The sequence below is a fragment of the Onychostruthus taczanowskii genome, unplaced genomic scaffold (assembly GCF_017590055.1).
Source record: "Onychostruthus taczanowskii isolate IOZ18803 unplaced genomic scaffold, ASM1759005v1 scaffold23, whole genome shotgun sequence".
Lineage (NCBI taxonomy): Eukaryota > Metazoa > Chordata > Aves > Passeriformes > Passeridae > Onychostruthus > Onychostruthus taczanowskii.
This window is the reverse complement of record NW_024499573.1, coordinates 4,639,101-4,662,916: the sequence shown is the minus strand read 5'-3', so window position 1 is coordinate 4,662,916 and position 23,816 is coordinate 4,639,101. Positions and strand designations below refer to the sequence as shown.

The following is a 23,816-nucleotide window of genomic DNA, read 5'->3' as shown; positions in this document are numbered from 1 at the left end:
AAACTTCTGGTGAGGCACCTCTCACTGCCCCCAGAACTGCCACAGGGAAGGAACAAAACTACTGTGCTCAGGACAAGGACTCATCTGTTCCAGAAAAACCCCATCTCCAAACAGTACTCCCCTCACCCCACCCTGGAAAGCTCTTAAAACAAAAGCTAATCAGGACAGAGGAGTTCCAGTTCACAGATTAATTTAACATTTACTGTTGACAAAGTTGATTGAACCAGAATAAGGCAATTTGCCCTTTGCTACTCCTGCACAGTTACTGTGACTTGCTGAGTAGTCTTAAACATCACAAGCCAAAACATTTCACTGTTCTGTAAAAGCCACCATAGAGCAAAGAATGACAATTATTTTAACCCTCAAAATATACTTTTGGATTTTCACCTTTGGAAAATAACTTCCTTGTTCCTTTACATCTCTATGTTAAGGAAACAAAAAGGTGCCATTCCAGCCTTTGTTGATTTTGGGGGGTTTGTTTGGTTTTTGGTTTTTTTTCCCCAGTCAGCGTATCTTCCACAACAGAAATAAATTTGAATAGTAATTTATCTGAAACTATAATGATTTACATTAAAACACCACCAATTAAGCTGGTTTTTTTGCCTTCCTTTGCCTACAGATTTGGAAAATACATATGAAAACAATCAAAAAGTTCTGGAAGACAAAGCCAAGCAGTTGGTGGAGCTGGAAGAGACAGTTCGCTCCCTCTTACAGACAATCAGCCAGAAGGTTGCTGTTTATAGCACTTGCTTATAAACAGGAGTGGGAAGTGCTTGTGTTCAGGATGGGTTTTACAAGTATTATACTAGTTCTTTTTGACATTACACTAGGACCTGATAAGGTGAACAGGTTTTATATTGACTTTAAAGCCACAGAACCAAAGAAAAGTAACTTTTTTGATGTTGAAAATAAACAGTACTTTTGTATCACTGTATGTACCTAGTATGACTCATTAAGTTCCTGCCTATTTTCAGTAGCTGCAATGGTACATCAATTAATCCTTTAGCAAGTCTTGTTCTTACACTGGTTAGACATCTAATAAAATCTTGGCTTGAGCAATGTAATTCTAGAGAAGGGTTACTATTACTATAAAACATAATAATGGTGACTCAGACCAAATTACCAGTGAATGAAGAAATAGCATCCACATGTAGTTAGTTATGCCACAGCACTTGAAAAGGATTGTGTACCCCCTGCATGATACCCATTTAGGCCTAAGACTACTTTCATGTCACTGATTATGGAACACTTGATATGTAGAGTGAAAACAAAGAGGTCAGCACTGAAAGTATGAATGCACCAAATTTATATGATAATCCAAGCTTGGGCTCATAAAATAGACAGAGTTGGAAGGGCCCCACAAGGGCCATCGAGTCTAACTCCTGGTTCTGCACAGGACACCCCAAGAGACACCACATTCCTGAGAGCACTGTCCAAAGACTCCTTGAACTCTGTCAGGTTTGGTGCTGTGACCACTGCCCTGGGGAGCCTGTTCCAGTGCCCAACCACCCTCTGGGTGAAGAATCTTTTTCTAATATCCAACATCAACCTCCCACCAGCACAACTTCAGGCCACTCCCTCAGGTCCTGTCACTGTCACCGCAGAGATCAGTGTCTGTCCCTCCTCTTCCCCTCATGGAAGTTGTAACTGCAGTGAGGTTTCCCCTCAGTCTCCTCCAGGCTGAACAGAACAAGTGACCTCAGCCACTCCTCATACGACTTCTCCTCAAGGTCCTTCACCATCTTTGTTGCCCTCCTTTGGGCACTCTCTAATAGTTTAATGTCTTTTCTATATTGTAGTGCCCAAAACTGCCCCCAGCACTCGAGATGAGGCTGCCCCAGTGCAGTGCAGAGCAGAGCAGGAAAATCCCGTCCCTTGCCCAGCCGGTGAGGCTGTGCCTGATGCCCCCAGGACACGGGTGGCCCTCCTGGCTGCCAGGCCACTGCGGACTCATAATTCAACTTTCCATTGACCAGGACCTCAGGTCCCTTTCCACAGTGTTGCTTTCCAGCCTCTCCTTCCCCAGTCTGTCCATACATCCAGGTGCAGAATCTGGCACTTTCCCCTTACTGAACTTTTAAAAGTTGGTGATTGCCCAGTTCTGTAATTTGTGAAGGCCTCTGTGCAAGCCTCTCTGCCTTCAAGGAAGTCAGCAGCTCGCCCTGTTTTGTATCACCTGCAAACTTGCTCAGTAGCCCTTCCTGTCCTGCCTCCAAGTCATTAATGAATAGCACTGGCCTGAAGATGGAAGCCTGTGGAACCCCACCAGTGACAGGTCACCACTCTGATGTCACCCATTCACTGTAACCCTTTGTGCCCCAGCTGTGCGACAATGATCCAGCTGTGTGCTGGACATTCTGTGTCGAACGATCCTCTTAGAGACAGTATCAAAAGCTTTGCTGAAATCCAAAAAGGGTACATCAACTGGCTTCCCTGACCAGCTATGTGGGTTGTCTTGTGATAAAAGGAAATCAGGTTTGATAAGATGGTTTTTGATACCTCCCACATTAATCTTCTCCATAACTACCAGGCACTGAAGTGAGACTGACAGGCCTCTGACTGACTGCCAGATTCTGGGATCCCCCTTGCCCTTCTTGAAAATCAGGGACAACTTTCAGCAGTTTCCAGTCAGCTGAGACTTCTCCAGATTCCACAAGATTGCTTCAAAAAAAAAAAAAAAAAAAGAAATCAACAGGCATTTTGTGATGACATCAGCAGCTCCCTGAGGATTCTTGGCTGAATGCTGTCAGGCCCCATAGATTTTGTCGGGATCCAGCTGGAGCACATCCTGCACAATTCATAGTCCTCCAGCTCAGGGCACTGAGACCCCCTTGGTCCATCATCCGTGTTGAAGACAGGCAAAGATCCTGTTAAACACCTCTGCCTTGTCCCTGACCCTGTTTGTGACACGACCATCCTCATCCTGCAATGGGTCAATGTTATTTTTACACTGCATATTGCTATTAATGTATTTGAAAAAACTCTTTTCATTGTCCCCCACTGTTCTGCCAACTTCAACTCCCGTTGAGTTCCAGCCACTTGAATTTTCTCCCTACAGTGACCAGCAGCATCTCTGTTCTCCCCCTGGCACCTGAGCATGCTTCTACTAGGCATACACCTTCCTTTTTTATCTTGTTTCCAAGAGAAGATTCCTGTTTAACCAAGCCAGTCTTCTGCCTCACCTGCTTGACTTCCAACACTTGGGAATTGCCTGTTCCTTAGGAGGTGTTTAAAAAGTGACCAGCAATGATAGATCTCAGCACCTGAGAAAGGGGACCTTACCAATTCCCTGAGCAGCCTGAACTTCTGCTCTCCTCATGTCCAGAGCTGAGGTTTTGCTGGCACTTTGCCTTCTATCACCAGGGATTTCAAACTCCGTCCCTTCATAGTTGCTGTGGCCAAGATGGCCACCATTCTCAACTTCACTTAGGAGCTCCACTCTGTTGACACAGATTAGACCAAGGAGGGCATTTTTCCAAGTCATCTCCCTTGTCATCCAGGTTTTTAGGAATCTTCTGGCCCAGGTGTGATGCTCCCAGTTAATTTCTGGCAAGCTGAAATTCCCTATAACATCAAGGAGAGTTGATTTGGAAGCATCCCTCATTCTCAAAGAATAATTCATCTGCATCAGCATCCTGGCTGGGAAGTTTGTAGTAGGCTCCCACAATGACACCTGCATTATTTTGCCTCTTGATTCTTTACCCAGTGGCTCTTCATGGTGCCATTGCCAACACTCTGATCTTCTATTACACTCAGTGCCACCCCTCTGCCTCTTCTGTTTGCCTATCCCTCCTGACCATCCAACAGGCATGCCACTCACAGACTTATCCCACTGGGTTTCACTTATGCAGCATGCATTAGTGTAGAAACATTCCAGGAAGATGCAGCCTTTCTGAGAAAGAGCTACAAAAGTTCAGAAGGGCACATAATGGGAATCAGTTAAGTAGCTGTACACAGACAGCTCTAAGAACAGCCTGTACTTAACACACATGATGTGCAGCAGTAGCATCCTGTTCACTCTAATTTCAGCTCAAAGTTGTGTGCATTACAGTGCCCCTTCAGAGCACTGTACAGTATGGCACAAACTGATTTACAGCCACAAACATCCATCAGCTACACAAGTCAGGACCCAAAACTGCAATGTGTTTGCACATCCTGACTGCTAACTCTGACCCCAGGATTCTATCTGTGTGTATGTTCTTTGACTGACACCTTACCTAACATCATCAAAATCAGGACAACTACAGCAGGGTAAGAGAACCACCTAAGCAAACTGAAGAGCATTATGGTTAAATAAATAATTACCCCTAAGTTCCAGAGGTTACAAATAGCACAACAAAAAAAATCCTGTGAAGGATTTGATCATCACAGCAGTGTCATGCACTGTTCACTGCCAGTGCACTCAGCAGCTGCCAGAAAGTGCCAGTTTGGCAGCACTCAGGCCTAACTGCTGCCATGAGACCATTGACAGGTGGCTCAGCAGCTCATTTTACTTTTACACTTTTTTGTACACTTAGCTAGAATGGGAATGACAGCAAGAGAAGTAACAGAAATAATTTTAAGGCCTTGATTTTTATTTTTAAGCGTCTGGAAAACTCAGTCTCCAGTACAAACTTAGAAGTATTATTGGTTATGTTTCCCTGGCTTTTCAAACTTCATTTGACATAAAATGAGATACAAACTTTTGTAACTGATGAACTTCAAGAATGAATTGCAGTAAGACTGCTACAAGTATTCAGGGGGTGGAGGGAGTAGACACAAAACTGTTTCTGAGAGAGCAAGGCTTCTGGGAAGAACTTGCAAATCACATGATTAACACTTAACATTTACCTTTGTTAAGCTAGAAGTGATTATTCTGAAATGCCAAGATCTATTGGAAGAATCAAGCTTTTCTGCTCTGTTGTCTCACCTTCACTTTCCATTCAGCAGCTTCCTACTAGCACCTGAAAGCAGATCCACATTAATTCACTAAGGCAGCATACCCATGAATCAGATGGTGGGAAGCTCAATGAGGTGGAATGGTTTAACCCCATCTACATTTAAAGTAGGAATTCAGAAAATAAATCACAATGAAGAAGAGTATCACTGGTGTTTTGCTGATTAACTGATATGGTAATGCTGGCATCCATCTCTATCACTCACTATAGATAATACTTGAATAAGAAGCTATAAAGCAAGCTAAAAAGATATAACCATCTTGGCTATACAAAAAACCAAGTAGCTGTAACACCTTCTGAATGTGCACTTCTCATTGCACTGGCATGATGAAAAAGGACATGCACAATACCAGCAGGTATTAAGGTTTTCTTCAAGGCAGAAGAGCATGGCAAAAAAAGAAGAAATGGCACCTTGGAAAAGAAGTACATTTTAACTACTGGATTTGGGCATCCTCCATATACAGGTTAAAGATCTTCCAACAATGCCATCTGTTTGTGAGTTTGCTCACATAATCAACAACCTAGACACTACAAGGATCCAATCAGCAAACAAAATCCAAGAAAACCCTCCAGCCATGTCAAGTATTTATTAAGCTCTCTTGCTACAGAGACAGAAAGAGAGAACAAAATAGAAAACAGAAGAGAAGAAAGTATGTCTTAATTGTGTGGAGAGCTGACACTGCAGCCCTTATGTGTGGAAGGTGCAGAATAACCCTCAAGTCATAGCATTTAACAGCAAACACTGTTTCACTACCCAGTTTTAGCATTTCAGGTTTAAGAGAGCTGGACAAAGGAAGCTTTAAAACCAAAAAGGATTAGGTAGCAGTACAATGAATTTGTCTTCAATCTTTCATTTCTCAATTAGCACTCAATTTTTCCCCTTAAGAGTTTTCAATATGAAAACCTGACGTGGAGAATCACACAGACAGTAATTTTCTCTTTAAAAAGTGAATATAATTTTAATTGATCTACATGAGCCCCTCTTCTCCCAACATCCCAACACTACTAGGTCAAAACAAGTTTTGGTACTCATAAGTAAGAAGTAGGTTAAATACCAAAGTTAATCCCTTCAGAAGGAAACACACTTTTGTGCGGAAGTGACAGTGGCATTTTAAGTGACAGTGGCATTTTAAGTGCCAGTATTCCACTGGTTTATTGTAACACTACTTCAAATAAGAAAATACAAGGTATGCTGGACAATCATCCAGAGTTCTGACCAGCACACCTGATAATCCCATGCAGCAGCAAAATGTTTGGTTTCCAAAAAGAAAAGAGTTCTGTCAGGCTGCTTTTCTGCAACATTCATTGTGTAAATAAACATGTAATTTTAAGTATTTAATTTACAGAGACTGGATAATTCCACTTGTCCCAAACTCTACTTGTTTAAATATCTGATGTTTAAAATTAAGATATTCACTTAAAGTCAGTCCTAAAATCCTCAGATTCAGCCTTCCATAAGGGCCCACAGTCCATTTTCAGAGATGTACTATATATGTACAAAGATCTGCTCTTTTAGAAGTTGATAGCTTTGCCAAAGGACGCTGCCAGGTTTGCTTCCCTGAAGGCTTCTGACACCGTCTGCAGGGAGCAAGCACAAAAAGTTACAAGTCATTAATAGCTACATGGAGTAACAGCATGTCTGTGTAATGGTGTTCAACAGCCCCTTCAGAAAACACTTACTGGATGGGCATGGCAAACTCTGGCTACATCTTCACACGATGCTCCATATTCCATAGCAAGGGCAGCTTCATTCACCATTTCACCAGCACCCTGCAATTTAATGGTACTTGTAATTAGCACAAATTCTTATGCAGTTGTCCAGGTTCTGCTGAATCAGTAACAGCTTATTTATAAGCATTTTCTGCTAAAAAAGAGAAGTTATGTTTTAACCAGCACTTCATTTGTGTTCTAATGCAAGTAATGTAATCTATTTGGTGATTGTGCTCAAATCTAGCACAGATCTGAACATTAATGAGAGTATTTGTTCTCTCATTCCTAGGAGTTGTGCAAAAGCTAGGCATTTTTCCATGAAAGGAAACCTACCCAAAACTTCAATGCTTCCCTGAAAAGTTAAATAGATAACTAGATTTTTAAAAAAGCATGTTACTACACCTACAGCCTCATTTTTATTTGCTGTATTAATGCATATTTACTAAAAGAATATATCTCTGAGGAGTCAAAAATAGTTAAATCTCCTCTTACATTTTTAGCACTCAGATCCACAACCATAAGATTTTTCCCCAGTCCTTTCCCAATAAAGAAAATTAGATTGGTTGGTATGAGACAGACAAAGTTGTACTTCCTTTAAGGCATACTGGTTTCTAAATTACTACAACTGCAAGAGAAATTAAGTAGCATAGAATATTATTGAGAACAGTTTGGTATTTCTCTTACAGAAAGCTGTACACAAAAATGTATGGAAGTGTTTCTGCAAACATATTTGGAAAAAAAAATTTAGAGCTAAAAAACAAAACAGAAAAATTAGGGTCTAACTTTGGTTTAAAAAAATCCAAAAAACAAAACCAAAAACCCCCAAAACAGGGGAAATCCCAAAGGTTTTTTTACTCTAAGTTCCATAAATTATTGACCCCAGATTTGGTGACTGCAGTGTAAGATTACCACCTTTGGTGAAGTTTTTAGTTGGAGAGATGGGAAAACAGAAAACACCAATGAAAAAGACTCAGTCTTTTCAGCTCCTTTAACTTCCAAAAGTTGAATCAACAATTTCTGTTGTTCTCTCAAGTATTTGGCAGTGTTCATAAAAACAAAATGAAAACAAAAACCCACAACAAACACCATCACCAAAAACCTCACTACACAAAACTTGTCAAGGAAACCAAATAAATAACCATAGTAATTCAAGAGGGAAAAAAACAAAAGAAAAAACCAAAAAAGCTCGGCTTTCTTTTTTAGTTACACCAAAGTAACTAAGAAGTGGGAAGGAGGGCAGGGGTGCAGAACAGAACTGTAAAAAAAAAAATGTAAGTATGGTGAACTCAAACCTTCTGTTTACAAACACCACTTCTAACTCAACAACTATGCAACACTAAATAAAAAGCAAGTTACAAGGCAAAGAAAGCAGAATTGATGATACTTACTGAGCCTAAAATGTGAGCACCCAACATCCTGTCTGTCGACTTCTGACTAAGTATCTTCACCATGCCATCTGTGTCAGCATTTGTCTTTGCTCTACTGTTCGCAGCAAATGGAAATTTGCCCACTTTGTATTCTACACCCTGCAAAACAGACGTGTTACTGAGTTCATGACCAACAATGTACCCAACTGTTACAGATGTGAGGAGAAGCAATGCAGGACTAAAACAGGAGACACAGGAATGTACGGGAACTATCACCGTAAATGGTGTACCAAAAAAAGATTAATTTGCAAACAAACAATATTAATGTCACAGAATGCAAGTTATTAAAGAGAACTGTGGTTCCTGGGAGAGTGGCATGCACTAGAGCATCATTCGCTCACACCCCCTAAGCAATAAAATCAAGTGCAGAAATTTGGATAAAGTAGCTAGATAAACAACTAGACAATGAAACCAAGCTCAAAGTGGAAAACCAGTTTTTGCTGGAAAACAAAACAAACAGTACCTCTTCTTTCAGCTGTTCTTCTGACTTGCCCACCCAGGCCACTTCAGGATGAGTGTAGATCACAGAGGGAACGCAGTTGTAGTCAATGTGAACTGCTCCCCCAGCCATGCCTTCTACACAAATAATGCCTTCATCCTCAGCTTTGTGGGCCAGCATAGGTCCAGCAACTACATCACCAATAGCATAGATGCTATCAGACCAATGAAACAGAATAAGACACTGTTTAAAAACATCCTAGCACACCTGGGCTACCTTACATAACAGTCTGTTTGAAACATGTTACTGAAAACTCAAATCAAAACAGATTTAAATACTTCATTTTAGTGGTCTCCACAGAATGACAACAATACAAGAAGTACTTAGTGACATGAAATAGACAGTGACTCTCAAATTTAATGTGACAGTGACTTTTAATTTTGAAAGACAGAAATAGACAGTGACTTTTACAACTTCAAAGGCTGACTAAAAATTTTTAGCTACTGAAATGATAGGCTGTATTGAGTTTTCTTTTCAGAAAATGAAAATAATGTTGTGTTTTTAATAAAGAAGTGCTTTACTATGGTAAACTTTAAAAAATAAGTGTTCTGCAATAAAAAAAAAAGGAAAAAAAATCAGTCTTACTTACTTTGGAATTTTGGTTTGGAATCTGTTGTTGACTGGAATTCTTCCCCTCTTATCAAGTTCTATTCCCATTTCCTCAAGACCTAGATTTTTTGTAAAAGGACGTCTACCAATGCAAACTAGGAGCACATCACAAGTTATTACTTCTGCCTTGCCACCAGCAGCAGCTTCAACACTACAACAAAACAAGAAGCAAAAATGCTAAGCTGTAAACCTGTAGCCTTATCTCTTTCTGGCTAGTAACTAATATGACCCAAGATGGTGATCTCCTGGCTGGCTCTGGCACCCAAAGCACTTCATTCAGCCTGCCCCATGCCTCCTCCTTGCAAGAGAGAAAATCAGGGTGTATTTTAAATAGCAATCAGCATGATCTGATAGGATCAAATCTGTACAGCAAAGTCACTGCTTGTACCAGTACTTGCCACCTGGTGTATATATACTTTGTATATAGTATATATACTTTGGGGTGGGGTAGGGCCATGTATTCTGAGCAAGCTTTCTTGTGGCCCAGGAACCAAACAGCTGTTAGCAGCTGCCATGCATCCCAGGCATCCCTCAAGTGCATCTTGTCTTTGAGTGCACCCAGAACAAGTTCAGTTCATGTACTCTGAGAGCACAAGAACCAAAGCATGGAAAGTGAGGAAAACTGGAAATGTGTTTCAAAAGCAAACTCTGAACCAAAATGATACCCTAAAAGCAGAAACAGACTACATGAGAGATCCAATCAGCATCAGCATGGCATGCAAAGAAGCCCAAATCCTGGAGTGACAGATGACAGAGTGTCCCAAGCTACAGTGATACAGCAAGTAAAAGTCACCATATTAAGTCCCCAGTGAAAAACATTTAAGCTTTTTTTTGTGAAGTAACACAAAGTAACATCAAGCATTTTTTTAAACTGCAGTTTCTGCATAGAGAATCCCATCAACACAAACAGAACTAGTGCATACTTATGGACTTTTACAAAGCAAATTTACTTTATGTGTTTCTATATTAACTGTTCATGTATAAAGCTTCAAAGGTCTAGAATAAGACCATTAAAATAAACTTTGGTTAGTTTCATTTATTTTCGTTCAAGAACAGTATCTCTTACCCTAAGACAAGATGACCTTCCAGAATAAGGTCAAGAATTAATGGCTTGGCAATGACTGTATGAACAATCATGGCATTTATGCTAGTTATACCAGAAGCAAATATGTTCCATGAAAATAATGATTTACAGTTGTTTTTATTACTGATCTCATTGTAACAGTGGTTTTATGCCAGCAAGCCCTCAAGTCAATGGAACCTCTCCTGTATAAGCAACTTAGGACTTAATAAACCCAAAATTATGAGCTCTGTAAGCTGTTATAGAAGGATAAACATTTAATTGCACTAAAGAATTAATTTTCATTCCTGTTTAAAAAATAGTATCAGACTATTTTTAAAAAGGTTTGATGGATTGGGAGGAAGAATATATTTTGCATTCCTTTAGTTTTATGTTAAACACTCACGCTACATCTATTTTTCCATCTGGTCTCTTGGTAGCACCAGTGACTTTGGTGTTCAGTTTAAACTTGAATCCCTGCTTCTGAAGAATACGTTGGAAGTTTTTAGAGATCTCCATGTCAATGCCCATTCCTCCAACGTGGCCCATGAACTCAACAGCTGTCACATCTGCACCGAGGCGCTGCCAAACTGAACCCTGCAGTTACAACAATACAGGTAAAAAGAGTTTGTGAAAAGCAAACTTCAGATACTTTTACTCTAATATTTACAAATAGACTGTAAAGTATTCTGAAACAGGATAACATGTAACAGCAAACTGATCAGTTTATACAAACAATGTAAAACAAAACAAGTTAAATTTTCCCAGCCTTTCCAGGAAAAGATTTATCATCATTTATTTGCAGGCTCAAAACTTCCATGATCAAGTTCAGGGAATTAGGCTTTTAAAGAAATATATTTAGTGATTTCGTTAGCTAACTCATGTATGTTTTATATTCTAGGTATAGAAGAAATTCAAAATCAAAGAATCTGAACGGAAAACCCAAAGGGAATTGCTTGTCGTGCCCTAATACCACTACTAATTAATCAAAACAATACTACATATTAAGGAAATTTTACACAGCAAAATGGAGCCTCTGCTGGTCCTGCCTGTATTTATAACCTTAATCATGGTCATCAGCCTCACCAACAAAACCCACTTAACACCCTGCAGGTATTTACCCAACAGTTACCCACATCCACCCAATACAGAATTTCACTTTGCTTACTCTTTCCCAGCTTATTGGTCAGCAGGTTAAGCAACCACTTGGCAGATGAGCACAGCTTCAAGCAGCTGCAAGACCAGCAAATATAAATTCTTTTTGAAACATGCAGATGTGAGGTAAAAGGGCTCCAACCACGGTGAACTACAAAGTCTCCATGCTTTTGGCTGATAGCATATGTACTACCAGATCACATTAAACATCTCTTGAGATCAACTACTAAACACAAGAATTCATCCTGACTGTCCTGGCATTCCCTCACATCCCTACTACTTGAAAAGAGAAAAATAAATATGCAAGGCACTGGATGTTCCTCTCTAACTTCTTTGCTTATCTAACAAGCTGCAGAAGTACTGACCCAACGAACACTTACCCCAGCTTTTCTGGTAAAAAATGGAGCTAGCAGGCTAAGAAGTCTGAACAGATTGACTACAACTCAGTGAACTGTTATAGCACCATCAAATACAACCAAAAAAGCCCATCCTTTTCCTTTACAAATTAAAGGTCAAGTGGTTTAAATATCCTCTCACCAGTTCCACACCAATGACTCCTGCACCAATGACAACCATCTTTTCAGGAACTTTCTTCAGTGACAGCGCACCAGTGGATGACACAATGTTATCTTCATCAATCTAATGACAAAGAAATGCACAAAGGGAGGTTTGCAATCACAGAATGTGAAGTGCAATCAGGTGCAAACCATTATTACATATTAAATTGTATGGCTATGAGACACTGAAAAGGAAGAACAATTAAGTTCATATACGTACAGTAATTCCAGGGAAGGGAGCAACTTCTGAGCCTGTGGCTATGAGTATGTTCTTTGTGTTGATAACTTGTGTGCTGCCATCTTCTTTAGTTGCAGTGACTTGGTTTTTGCCAGTTATTTTTCCAAACCCAGATACATGTACAACCTTTAGCAATCAGAACACAGTGAAGTCAGCTTCAAATATGTAAGTCAGGCTACATTTCACCTGAATCTCACTAATCCTCAGAGATGCTGCTAACACATCTTTCTGCATCACTACCTGGTACAAATCACAAAGAAACTGTATGCTAGTAGGAATAGTATACTATTCCTTTAAGCAAATTAACAATGAAGGCACTAGGCATTTTGAAGTTTTCTGGAAGAGAAGCATCCAAATTCTGCCCTTGTCATATCAGTCACTAATTTACATGGCATTATGAAAATATAAAAAGTAGGAAATTCAGATTAAAAAAATGGATATACCTCAGTATATAACCCAAACTAACCTTGTTTTGCTTAAATAAATGAGCAATTCCACCTGTCAAGGCCTTCACTGCACTACTCTTCTGTTCCATCATCTTCTCTAGATTCAAACGGACTCCTGTAACTAAAGTTAAAGCAAAACAAGCTTTAACATCAAGTGCAGATTGTTAATGTTAAAGGAGCTAACCTCAACACAGTTAACAGCTGGCACAGAAAGATATGGTGAATGGCCCTAAATGCTAAAGGTTACATTCAACAACTGCTACACTGAAAATCAATATTGCACTTTTCAACTATAACTTATCTAGCCACTATTCAGAATTCAAAGAGCAGACACGTTCCTAAGCCTCCAAATGACAGATAAAGGATATTATTTATAACTCTAAACTTTCTGACCAGAAAACCATACTAATCAGAAATTAAAGATTAAATTTACTTCTTGGTGGAAACCACTTATGTAAGAGGCACTGAGAGCTCCTCACTCACTTTCAATTCCTCTATTAGCAAAATCTTTTCCATGGGCCAAGTGATACAGATGTGAGTTGTTCAGCAAGGCCTAAAACAGACACACAAAAATGTAAATTTGGACATACATTCACAAGAATATTTATTATAAGGAAAAAGAATTACACTATTTGCAAAATGTTCTCACTATTGTTTGACATATAGGTATTTGGAAAGGTGCATTTCAATCACAGAAATTGTACACAGTAGCTCCTACTGAAACATTGAATAAAATTACATACTTTACATAGAAATAGAAAACAGCTAAATCTTTTTGCTCATTTCACCATAGAAACTGGTAATTACTCCACAGAGATTAAAAAAAAAAAAAAAAGGAACAGACTAAGTAGAGGAAAAGAAAGATAACTGTGACTGATAGCCAAAGAAAAGATACAGAATAACTGATGAGGAAAATCTATACTAAAATGCTTGTTAAGATTTTAGCCTGTGCAGACATACATGAGTTAAATTTTGAGCTTTTGTGCTGAAGTTTCTATAACTGCATAGCCAGCTGAGCTGAAGCTGGATGGCTTGGAGCTAGCTCAGGTACATGGATCTTCCAAATTCATAGATAAAATCAGATTAGTTTTCATATGGATGGCTAAAAATCAGTAGCTTCAAATTCAGAAGCTTGATAGTTGTATTTTGATTAGAAATAACAATATAGTTAAGGCAGGATCTTACTAAGAAAATAGATTCTTTTGTCATTGCCACCCCAAATATGAAATTATCTGTATCTCTGCAAGGACAACAGTGGGAGTTTGCACAGACTTAAATCTAAAGCAGGCACAGTAAAAGATTCAAAAGGCATTTTGAAATACTTGACTTATCTACATATGTTTGTGTAAAACTAATTCTATCAAATAAGATAATTCCATTTTTATAATTTTTATCAACTGTCTTTAAAATTTCTCTACTTCACATACCCACCCGTCACAGCCCCAAATCTGTAACATCCACATTAAGTAAAAGATGCAAGCACTGCTTAAGACTTTAGCAACTAGAAAGGAAAAAAAAATCCATGCCCAAGGTATTATTTTGGGTGGTTTTCTGGAAAGGAATATTTGAATCATTTGTTATTGCCTTGGTGTACACAGCCTATATATCCTCTTCTTAAGTTTACTGCAATTCAAACATTCTAGACAGTGTTCAAGTTTAGCCATGGGTTCAATAGTATTTTCATAAGAAGTCTAAAGGATAAAAAAAAAGGGTACTTTGGAAGTTAGTTAAATAGATCCTAGCAGAGTTTCAAACTTTCAAGGTAACACTGTGTGGATTAACACGTTTTAGTGGTGCTTCAATATATTAAGACACTCTGAACCTCATTGAAATGATTACTAAAATGTTACAAAAATTAATATAATTTTTTTTTTAAACTTAGTATTTATACTGTATTTTCTCCTCCTGTGCTAATGGAACCTCTTGAGCAAAAGGATTAGAAACAGCAACACAGTTAGGAGGGATCTTGTTAGGAATATTATGTCTGTTACTACAGCCATCACAAACCTGGCCTTTGCAGGATCTTGCTCCACCTGCTGGGTGCTATTGAGGCAGATTCCCCAGCAACAGCACGGCTCTTACAAAGGCCGAGGTCTGAAATTACTTTAAACTAGACTGACAACATCAAATAGGAAGTTCTTATTAATTTCTTCTTGCTTCTCCTTTCCTTCAGAGTATGTGTTGGACTCAGCTCTTTCCACATCTGTTTTACTCCACACAAGCACCACGAGCCTCACCCTCCAGGCCATTCTTACATGTACATCCATCTTGAGAAACTCCTTCCTAAACTCCTTCCAAGTGAAGCACATCACGTCAGCTGCTTTTAATGAAGCTGTGACAAACATGCACACTTACCTTGGATGGAATACATCCAACATTCAAACACGTTCCCCCTAACGTTGCATTTTTTTCTACACAGACAGTCTGAGGAAAAACAGCAGAGGAAAAAAAGATAATTTTTTAGTAATACTCTGCCACCATTTCCTTATAGGCTATCTCACAATTTAGAATTGATGACAAAGACATTTGTCCACTTGTCTAGTAATTCTACCTCTACAGGTGTCCCATTAATTTAATTTCTAGATTTATTTTACAGCTCATGTTTCTCTTCCCTCATTTTCTGTTAACCTAAAACCCAAAAAATAGCTCTTTGCAACCCAATTCTCTACCAAACTGCACCAGTTTACTGTCTGCAAACGACAGCCACTGCACCATTCATACAAATGCTACTTGTATGTATTTTTGGAGTCCTACCACAAAAATCTACAAAGTAAATAATAAATACAAGACTCAGTCCAGTGAAAGATGTTCCCCTAACAATTACAGAAAAAACTGCTAAAAGCAAAACACGTAAAGATGAAGACTCATAAAAACAAGAAAACAACTGGTAGGTGAACTGGAGTAGACTGAAATCCCATGAAGCTATAGTTTCTTCAAAGAAAACAAAACAGAACAAAACCTCCAAGCCACAAACAACATCTCCTCCCACTGCTATAAAGTTGTAACATCTATAAAGAAAAACAAAAATGAAGTACAGCAAAACCAAACAAAAATAAAAATAAGGTCAATAACAACAGGGATGGAAAATATTTCATCTCCTTCTCATTAAGCTGACAACATCAAAGTGTGCAAATGACAAAAACAACTGCCAAAACTTCATTTAAAAACAGATCACTGGGAGAGAGAATGAAGGAGAGAGTATCCTAAACCATTTTTGCAGAAGCAAAGGAACTGGCATCTCCTTCTTTGGAAGGCACACACATATTCAAAGTAATTGTCATCTTGGTTTTACACTCTTGAGAGTTCCAGTCCACTGAGAGGCAACTACCTAGGTGAAAGCCTTTCACAATTTCTTTAAATTGCTCCTTTTGTGCTAAAGTAGGTGATGGTAACATGAAGAGCAGAATTCACCACATCAAATCAGAGGAACACTCTGAGACATGCTTATCCCCTACCTCCCCTTCCTCTTGTTTTAAGCACGTGAATTCATGAAACACAACACAAGGGCTTTAAAAGCTGCACCATGGATCAAACAGCATCAGACTGCTCCTGCCTTTACCCAATAAGGATGTTCTGCCTCATCCATTTTCCATAAATTTCACTGACAAGGCCAAGCAAAGCTTTTGGAAAGCCAATACCCAGAGAACACTATTAGCAATAACATGGGATGCTGTAGTGCTGATACAAGGACTCCATGCTTGTGCCAGTAGAAATAGCATCAAAACTGAAATTTAAGTAATTCAGTAGAGCAGAATGAGGTTCTTCCCTGGATGGTGTAACTATACAGTCTTTTTGCCAGTCTACTAAAAACATCTCCTTAGATTCCTCAAGGACACCAAAAACATTCTACATGTTTATTCAATGATAATGGTGATATGCACAAGTATGTCCAAGCATTTTCCCCTCTCTAGCTAGCTGTGCAAAAGTGTAACAGAATTATTTTTTACTATAAAGAAAAACAGAATCCAGGGCACTTTTTAACCCCCTTGTGCATGGTTTCCTACTGTTAATCACAGATATGAAGGACTCAAGGACAGTACAGTTCCAAGAAAAGCTGCTTTGTAGCCAGCCACAAAAATAGCTTTGGAATAATCAAACATGAACTCACATGGAAGAAGGCCACAATCTTAATCAAAACCTGCATCACTGAGCACCTTTTTTTCCTCAGGTTACTAGCTAAGTAACCACATACATCCAGAAGCAAGAGTACGTATCATGACAAAACAGCAAATCACAAAGATGTGTAAAGACAATTCAGTTATTTTGCTCTAGGTCACAGGCAGATATACAACCTAAAGGAATCTCAAACACTTATATTTTGGTACAGTTATATATTAGAAGGCTAGAAGATACCCAAAAAGATGTTACTGACACCCAGTTGTCGGAGTACTGACCAATAAGGGGCAACACTCAGAATTACAGACAAATTCAGTTTGAAGGGACCTCCTCTGGAGGCCATCTACTCAAACATCCTTCTCCAAACACAGGCAACATCAAAGACATTGAGGGAGGTGACTCTCCCCCTCTACTCTGCTCTCATGAGACCCCACCTGGAGAACCGTATCCATCTCTGCAGCCCCCAACACAACACAGACCTGGAGCAAGTCTGGAGGAGGCCACCAAGCTAATCACAGTGCTGGAACAGCTCTCCCATGAAGACAGGCTGGGAAAGCTCTGAGGAGACCTTAGAGCAGCCTTCCAGTATCTAAAGGGGGTTTCCCAAAGTCTGGAGAGGGACTTTTCACAAGGACATTTAGTGACAGAAACAGCCTTAAGCTGAAGGGCATAGATTTAGATCAGGTCTTAGGAAGGAATTCCTTACTGTGGGGGTGGTGAGGCACAGGAATAGGTTGCTCAGAGAAGCCGTGGATGCTCCACCCCTGGCTGTTCAAAGCCAGCCTGGAGGGGTCTCTGAGTAACACGGTCTAGTGGAAGGTGTCCCTGTCCACGGCAGGGTGTTGGAACAAGGCCAGCTTTAACATCCCTTCCAACCCAAACCGTTCTGTGATTCTATGAGGTATCAGGTGGCTCAGGGCCTTGTACAGACAAGTTCTGAAAATACTGAAAGATGAAGACTACTCGCTGCAGGGGCCCCCCATTCCTGTGCTTCACTGGAACTCACTCATCACCAGGAGCTCTTGTCCTTACCAGGTGGTCAAACCAGGCTAACTTCAGTCATGAAGTCTATTTTAGGTAATTCTGAAACATTGTGACATACCAAATAGCAGAAACATGCTCAAGACTGCTAGCACCACCTTCTCAGAGCTCCAGATAATTATGAGAACCATAATGCAGTGCCAAGAGTGTCAGATGATCTCATATTAAGAAGGCAAAAAAATATCCTGAAGTCACATTCTGTATTTTTGTAAGTTTAAAAACATCTAAAATATATTATAAACATACAACTCTTACAACACTTAATTAAATGACACACCACTAGTACACATCAGACACAAACTGCCTCTTCTGAAAGGTGTTCAAAGACAACAGGCAAAACAACAGAGATGAACACAAACAAATGTAACTAAGATACTACAGTACTTCTATACACATTTTTGGCTCTAAAATTCTCACATGGCAGTAGAATTCCACTAATAACATTCAAAAAGCCTATCAGTTGAATATGGCTTTTTACCCTTCTGAGTTCCCTCAGTCTGTTCTTCAGAATAGCTTTCCACCAGTCTTTTTGTCTGTCACGATTTATTTTTCCCTTTGTTGAGAGAAAAATTCCTTCCTAGAACTGTTTTCCCACCTTCTCTCTCACAAGAGTATAAGCCCACCTCAATTATCAGTTCCAAGCAGAAGTAAGCTGCCCTAAGCAGCTCTGTCAGTAGCAGGGCTATAGAGAGTAATACAAATATCAAATTCTGCATAATGCAGGTAAGCAAGGTAAGGAAAGATTAGCAAAAGATGCCAATGGCATCTGGTGGCCCAAGATGTGACAGAAGGATTACAGTATCACACAGACACCTTTCAAGCTGAGTGAGGTCTCACCTTAAACCCAAGCTGAGCTGCTTTGATAGCAGCAACATATCCTCCAGGCCCAGAGCCAATAACCGTGACATCGGCATCAACTGAAACACAGAACAGCTGAGTTACTGTTTTTTCAGCAAAATAATTGCATATGAAGAATTATGCAAATTAATGAAACAGGATTAGATAAGAAAGCTACACCTCATATGTGAAAGTAACTTTGTGGACAGGGAAAGGTTGTGTAAAGGTATTCATTCCACAAGAAAAATAACCAGTCTTAAATCTCACAAGGAAAATAATGTAAAATGACATCAAGAAACTGAATTTCCCATCACTCTTGCTCTAAAGCCTTTAAGAACTTGACCCAAGATGTCTCGATAGCTTACTGTAACATTTGTCCCAACATAGCTTCTATTGATGTTTAGCACCAAACACAAATGCTTAGTGAATGCCACAAATTTATAAAGGTGAAAACACAGCCGCAATAGGTATCTGTGCACACTCTATTGATTATAAAGCAGTGGAAGCTATGAACTTTGTACCTAGCTCATATCTCGTAACCACAATCTCTGTTAGAATATTAATTAACACAAGAACAGTGATGGTGAAGTTCAACTTCTACTTACAGCATTAGCATGAAATCAAATTATGCAAATAAACCACAATTTTCATCTAAATCTCCATTATGACATGGATTTCATCTGGAAGGCTGATTTCTGAGTTTGAAGTATTGTTTTGTTTTTTGGTGGGTTTTTTTTGTCCAAAAAAGGTTTCTCACAAGAAATTACCTTGATCAGCATAGGACCTTTGTGGCACTGCACAAACTCCCTGAAGACCATGATGAATTCGATCAAAATGGCTTCTCTAGAAAGGAAAAAAAATAAAAATAAAAAAAGAACCCCTTGGTATGTCTGTCCTTGAGGGAAAAGAAGCATTCAGCCACACAGAGATGAATATACAGTTACTGTCACCAGCTAACCAAAACAGAACGGCACGACTGAAGCACTGACTGGAACAAGAGGCAGAAGTTGCTCTGCCACTTACCTGCTCGGTCACCTCAGTCTGTCATCACACCTGTTCTCAGGTCAGTCTCACCTCAGGCTGCCTCTAACTACAAAAACTTTCAACTCTCAAACCACATAATGACATAAATTATATATCCACAAGAGTTTATGAAGAGTCTCGTTGTGTAACCAACCCCTTCAGCCACGTCCTATGAACAGGCAGCTGTATCTCATACGACGTTCGGGAGGGCAAGTTTTTTTAACCTTTACGAAAAAGTAGTGGGACAGCACAGAACGGCTGCCACAAACACACCGAGGGCCGATCACCCTGTAACTGGAGTAGAGGATGTCCCTGGAAGCATTTGCGAAGTCCCCAGCACCGCAGCCCAAAAGCCGGGGCCGGCGGCGCTTCTTGCAGCCACCATGGCCGCGGCCTCCCGCCGGCCGGGACACCGGGGAACCAGCACCGACAACGCACACGACAGCCGGTCCCTGCCGCTCAGGGGCCTGAGGGCAGCCACAGCCGCCGCGTCCCCTCCGCCCGCCGAGCGGCGAGGGAAGGGGTCGGCAGGGCAGGGAAGGGAGCGCGGCCAAGGCCCGCGCCCGCCTCAAGGCGCCACTCCGGCCCCGCCCGCCCTCACGCACGCCCCCGGCGGGCTGAAGGGTCTGAAGAAAGCGCAGGCCCGAGCTGTCCGGCGCGGCTTTCGCCCCTTGTCCCCTCCCTTGCCCTCGCCTCGCCGCCCCGCCGGTGCCGTACCCGAGCGAGCGCACAGGAGACGCGGCCCCAGCGCTGCATGTCGGCGGTGCCGCCGCGCCCCGGCCGCTCAAGGACTCCGCGGACGCGCGCAGGCGCAGTGCCGGGTGGGGCGGGGCCAGGCGGGCGCAGGGCCCTCAGGCCGGCAGCGAGCTCCGGGCGCGGTCGCGGCCAGCCCCGCTGCCCGGGCGGGGGCACCTGCCGCAGGTGACCCGGGAGCGCCGCCGGGCGGGTTTGCAATGTCTGCAGAGAGGGAGACTCCGCGGCCGCCCTGAGCAGCCTTTTCCAGCGCTCTGCCACCTTCAGCGTAAAGAAGTTCTTCCCCCTGTTGAGATGGAACTTCTTGTGTTTCATTTTATGGCCATTGCTCCTCTTCCTGTCGCCGGCACCACTAAAAAGAATCTGGTCTTAGATTCGTAGAATTCCGGTCATAGAATAAGCTGAGTTGGAAGGGGCCCATCAGGATCCAGCTCCTTGCCCTGCACAGGACACCCCAAGTGTTTTTCAAACACTTCTATAATTCTGTCAGGTTGGTGCTGTGACTGCTTCCCTGAGGAGCCTGTTCCAGTGCCAAACCACCCTCTGGGTAAAGAAACTTTTTCTAATATCCAGTCTAAACCTCCCCTGACTCAGCTGCATGATGTTTCCTTGAGTCCTGTCACTGCTCATGAGGATGAAGAGATTGGCATGCACCTGTCTACTTCCCCTCGTAAGAACGTTCAAGACCACAATAAGGTCTACCCTCAGTCTCCTCCAGGCTGAACAGACCAAGTGACATCGTAAGTCCTCACAAATCTCCTCATAAGGCTTCTCCTTCAGACCCTTCACCATCCTCATGGCTTCCTTTGGATGGTCTCTAATAACTCAATGTCTTTTTTATATTGTGATGACCAAAATTGAAGTGACTCCGGCCCAGTGCAGAGCAGGGTGGGACAATGCCCTCCAGTACATGGTTGGCCCTCCTGGCTGCCAGGGCACTGCTAATTAACATTCAACTTCCCATTTGTATGTATTGATGAGATCCCTTCTCAGTCTCCTCTCGAGCAAGCAGGCCCAGCTCCCTCAGCCTCTCCTCTTAAGATAGGTTTTGCAGTCCCATCATCATCTTTGTGGCTTCCGCTGGACCCTCTCCAACAGCTCCTCATTTTCCTTGTGCTGAGGAACCCAGAACTGCACACAGCATTCCGGATGTGGCCTCGCTAGGGCCCGATAGAGGAGGAGGGCCACCTCCCTGGGCCTGCTGGCTGCACTGTTCCTGATGCACCCAGGATACCATTGGTCAGCCATCCTGGCCTCAAGGGCACACTGCCAGTTCACAGTCAGCTTGTCACCGAAACTCGCAGGTCCTTCTCAGTAGAGCTGCTCTCAAGTAGGTCAGGACACAATCTGTGCTGGTACTTGGGAGCTCGTGGGCCCACCTGGCACCAAAGTGAACCCTGGGGTGAGCAAAGCAGCTCCTGTCCCAAACTGACTGTCGTGAGCAACACCTGGGCACACACAGAGAAAAGGAAATTACATGTTTCAGACAGAAAACTCTTCCATCTAATTAACAGTGAAATGCCCATACATCCTTTTATGTTAAAAAATGTAAGATCTAAGATAATTTTGGAAGGACCTTGAATAATTGTTTTAAATTTATTTAATAATGAAAAAAATTGAACTAGAATATTCTTGAAAATGTTCTCGAGCTAGAACATTCTCTAGAAGAAAGTTCTCCTCAAGAAGATGTAACTAAGAGAGGACCTCATCAATGTATATAAAAAGATGTATATTTTGATTGGCATGACGTATTCAGCACAGAAAAAGGGAAACAACAATCACGCATTTTCCTAATTCTCCTTGCAAAGACCTTGAATTATAGGCACTGGGCAATTTTATCCTACAGTGCAATGAAATTGGAGCCTGGCAATGGCTCAGTGGTGTCAAGCAATAGGAGAAGAGGCAATGGGCAGAAAGTGAGGCTCAGAAAATGCTACTTGAATCTGAGGAAGAATGTCTGTACTGTGCAGGTAACTGTGCACTGTAACAGAGTGCCCAGGGAGGTTTTGGAGTCTGCCTCACTGTAGATATTCAAGAACCTTCTGGATGCAATCCTGTGCAATTTGCTCCAGGATGACCCTGCTTGAGCAGGGAGGTTGGACTACATGACCTACTGTGGTCCCTTCCAATCTGACTGGTTCTGTGACTCTGTGGCTGTGAAATGCACGTAAATTCAATTATAAAACATTCAAAAATATAACATCTAAAATATTTAATTTTGAAAATATTTTCAAGTGTCATGGAATAATTGTTTCCAGTTTATTTAATCAAGAAAAGAATTGAACTAGAATATTGACACATTTTTATAATTAGTGTGGTTTAATTTAATGCTCTGTATATTTTTCCAGAACTTATATTTTCTTCTGGAAAATAGATTTTATTTTCTTCTAGAATAATAGATTGCACAACCTACATTCCTCTGTTGTTTCACTTCAGCACATCAGTATTTTAAAACTTAAATCCTTCATTGCCTGTGGGAGAACAACAATGGGACAGGATAATTTTCCTTCTATAGTGAATTCTATCTAATTTAGAATATGCATAATATTCTGTTCAATTTAAGCTAAAACCACCCAAATGTGGCTTTAGGTAAGTGATATGCAATATAGATCTTACTATTGATTTCCCACCTCGCCTGAAATTGAAAATATTTTCTGTAAAAAAGAGTTCTCACGTTTTCTAGACGTACTAATTTCTTGCACACGTCAGTATTTCCATCAGGGGGCAGCGTTCTGCTACTTCCCGCACAGCCAGGGAAAAGGGCCCTGTTCAGCAGGCAGAATTCCCCTTCTATCTTTTTCCATAAGGATTTCTCTGATCGGCCCTTCAGCAATAATGGAGACTGTATGTACCCGATATTTTTTATTTTTAAACCCTTCTTGGTGAGGGCATGGTGTTAATAATGCCAAGGTTGTGTGTTTGATCCCCGTATGGGGTATTCACTCAAAGTGGACTTGATGATCCTTGTGGGTCCCTTTCAACTTGGAATATTCTGGGATTCTAATGAAAAACATCCCAGAGTTATCCTGGATAGTACAGTGTCCCCTCTTTTACTCCCACCCTCCTTAATGAGCCAACCAAAGAGAATAAAACCCCAAACTGCTCCAGCTGTAGCTAACTGGAAGTACTCAGCCAACATGTTTTAATTCTCCATGGCCTCCCAGCCTTGGTGCCTGTTGGGGTACTGGAACTCTCCCCACTGCACAGGCAATACATGAGTATTTCTAGGGAAATTACAGGTTTTTTCAGAGACAAATCTGAATGCCATGAGAATGTGTTTACTGCAAGCAATGATCAGGACCATCTCCTGCAAGAAGAAATGACTGGAGGCTCTGAATGATGCACCACCAGTACAGGTGGTTACTGTGGCCACCAAAGGGAAGGCAGCCTCTGTGGTTATTGCTTCAG

The 23,816-nt window shown here is 41.1% G+C and overlaps 2 protein-coding genes across 2 annotated transcripts in view; one reads left to right on the top strand and one right to left on the bottom strand.

The window, feature by feature from the left end:
* LAMB1 (laminin subunit beta 1) overlaps positions 1–934 on the top strand; it is a 42,109-nt gene extending 41,175 nt beyond the window's left edge. Inside the window, exon 33 of the mRNA XM_041405352.1 lies at positions 620–934. Coding sequence (XP_041261286.1) covers positions 620–756 — 137 coding nt within the window. The 3' untranslated portion in view covers positions 757–934. The remainder of the gene's footprint in view (positions 1–619) is intronic.
* Positions 935–5,510: 4,576 nt separating this feature from the next.
* Positions 5,511–20,486, bottom strand: DLD (dihydrolipoamide dehydrogenase). Its single transcript, XM_041405354.1, has 14 exons — positions 20,373–20,486; positions 19,400–19,475; positions 18,633–18,712; positions 14,994–15,062; positions 13,122–13,191; positions 12,659–12,759; positions 12,175–12,318; positions 11,935–12,036; positions 10,649–10,839; positions 9,163–9,333; positions 8,538–8,727; positions 8,036–8,173; positions 6,618–6,707; positions 5,511–6,515 (listed from the first exon to the last, which is right to left on the bottom strand). The coding sequence occupies exons 1-14, from the start codon at positions 20,409–20,411 to the stop codon at positions 6,450–6,452; spliced, it is 1,527 nt and encodes a 508-aa protein (XP_041261288.1). The 5' UTR covers positions 20,412–20,486; the 3' UTR covers positions 5,511–6,449.
* Positions 20,487–23,816: the final 3,330 nt, after the last annotated feature.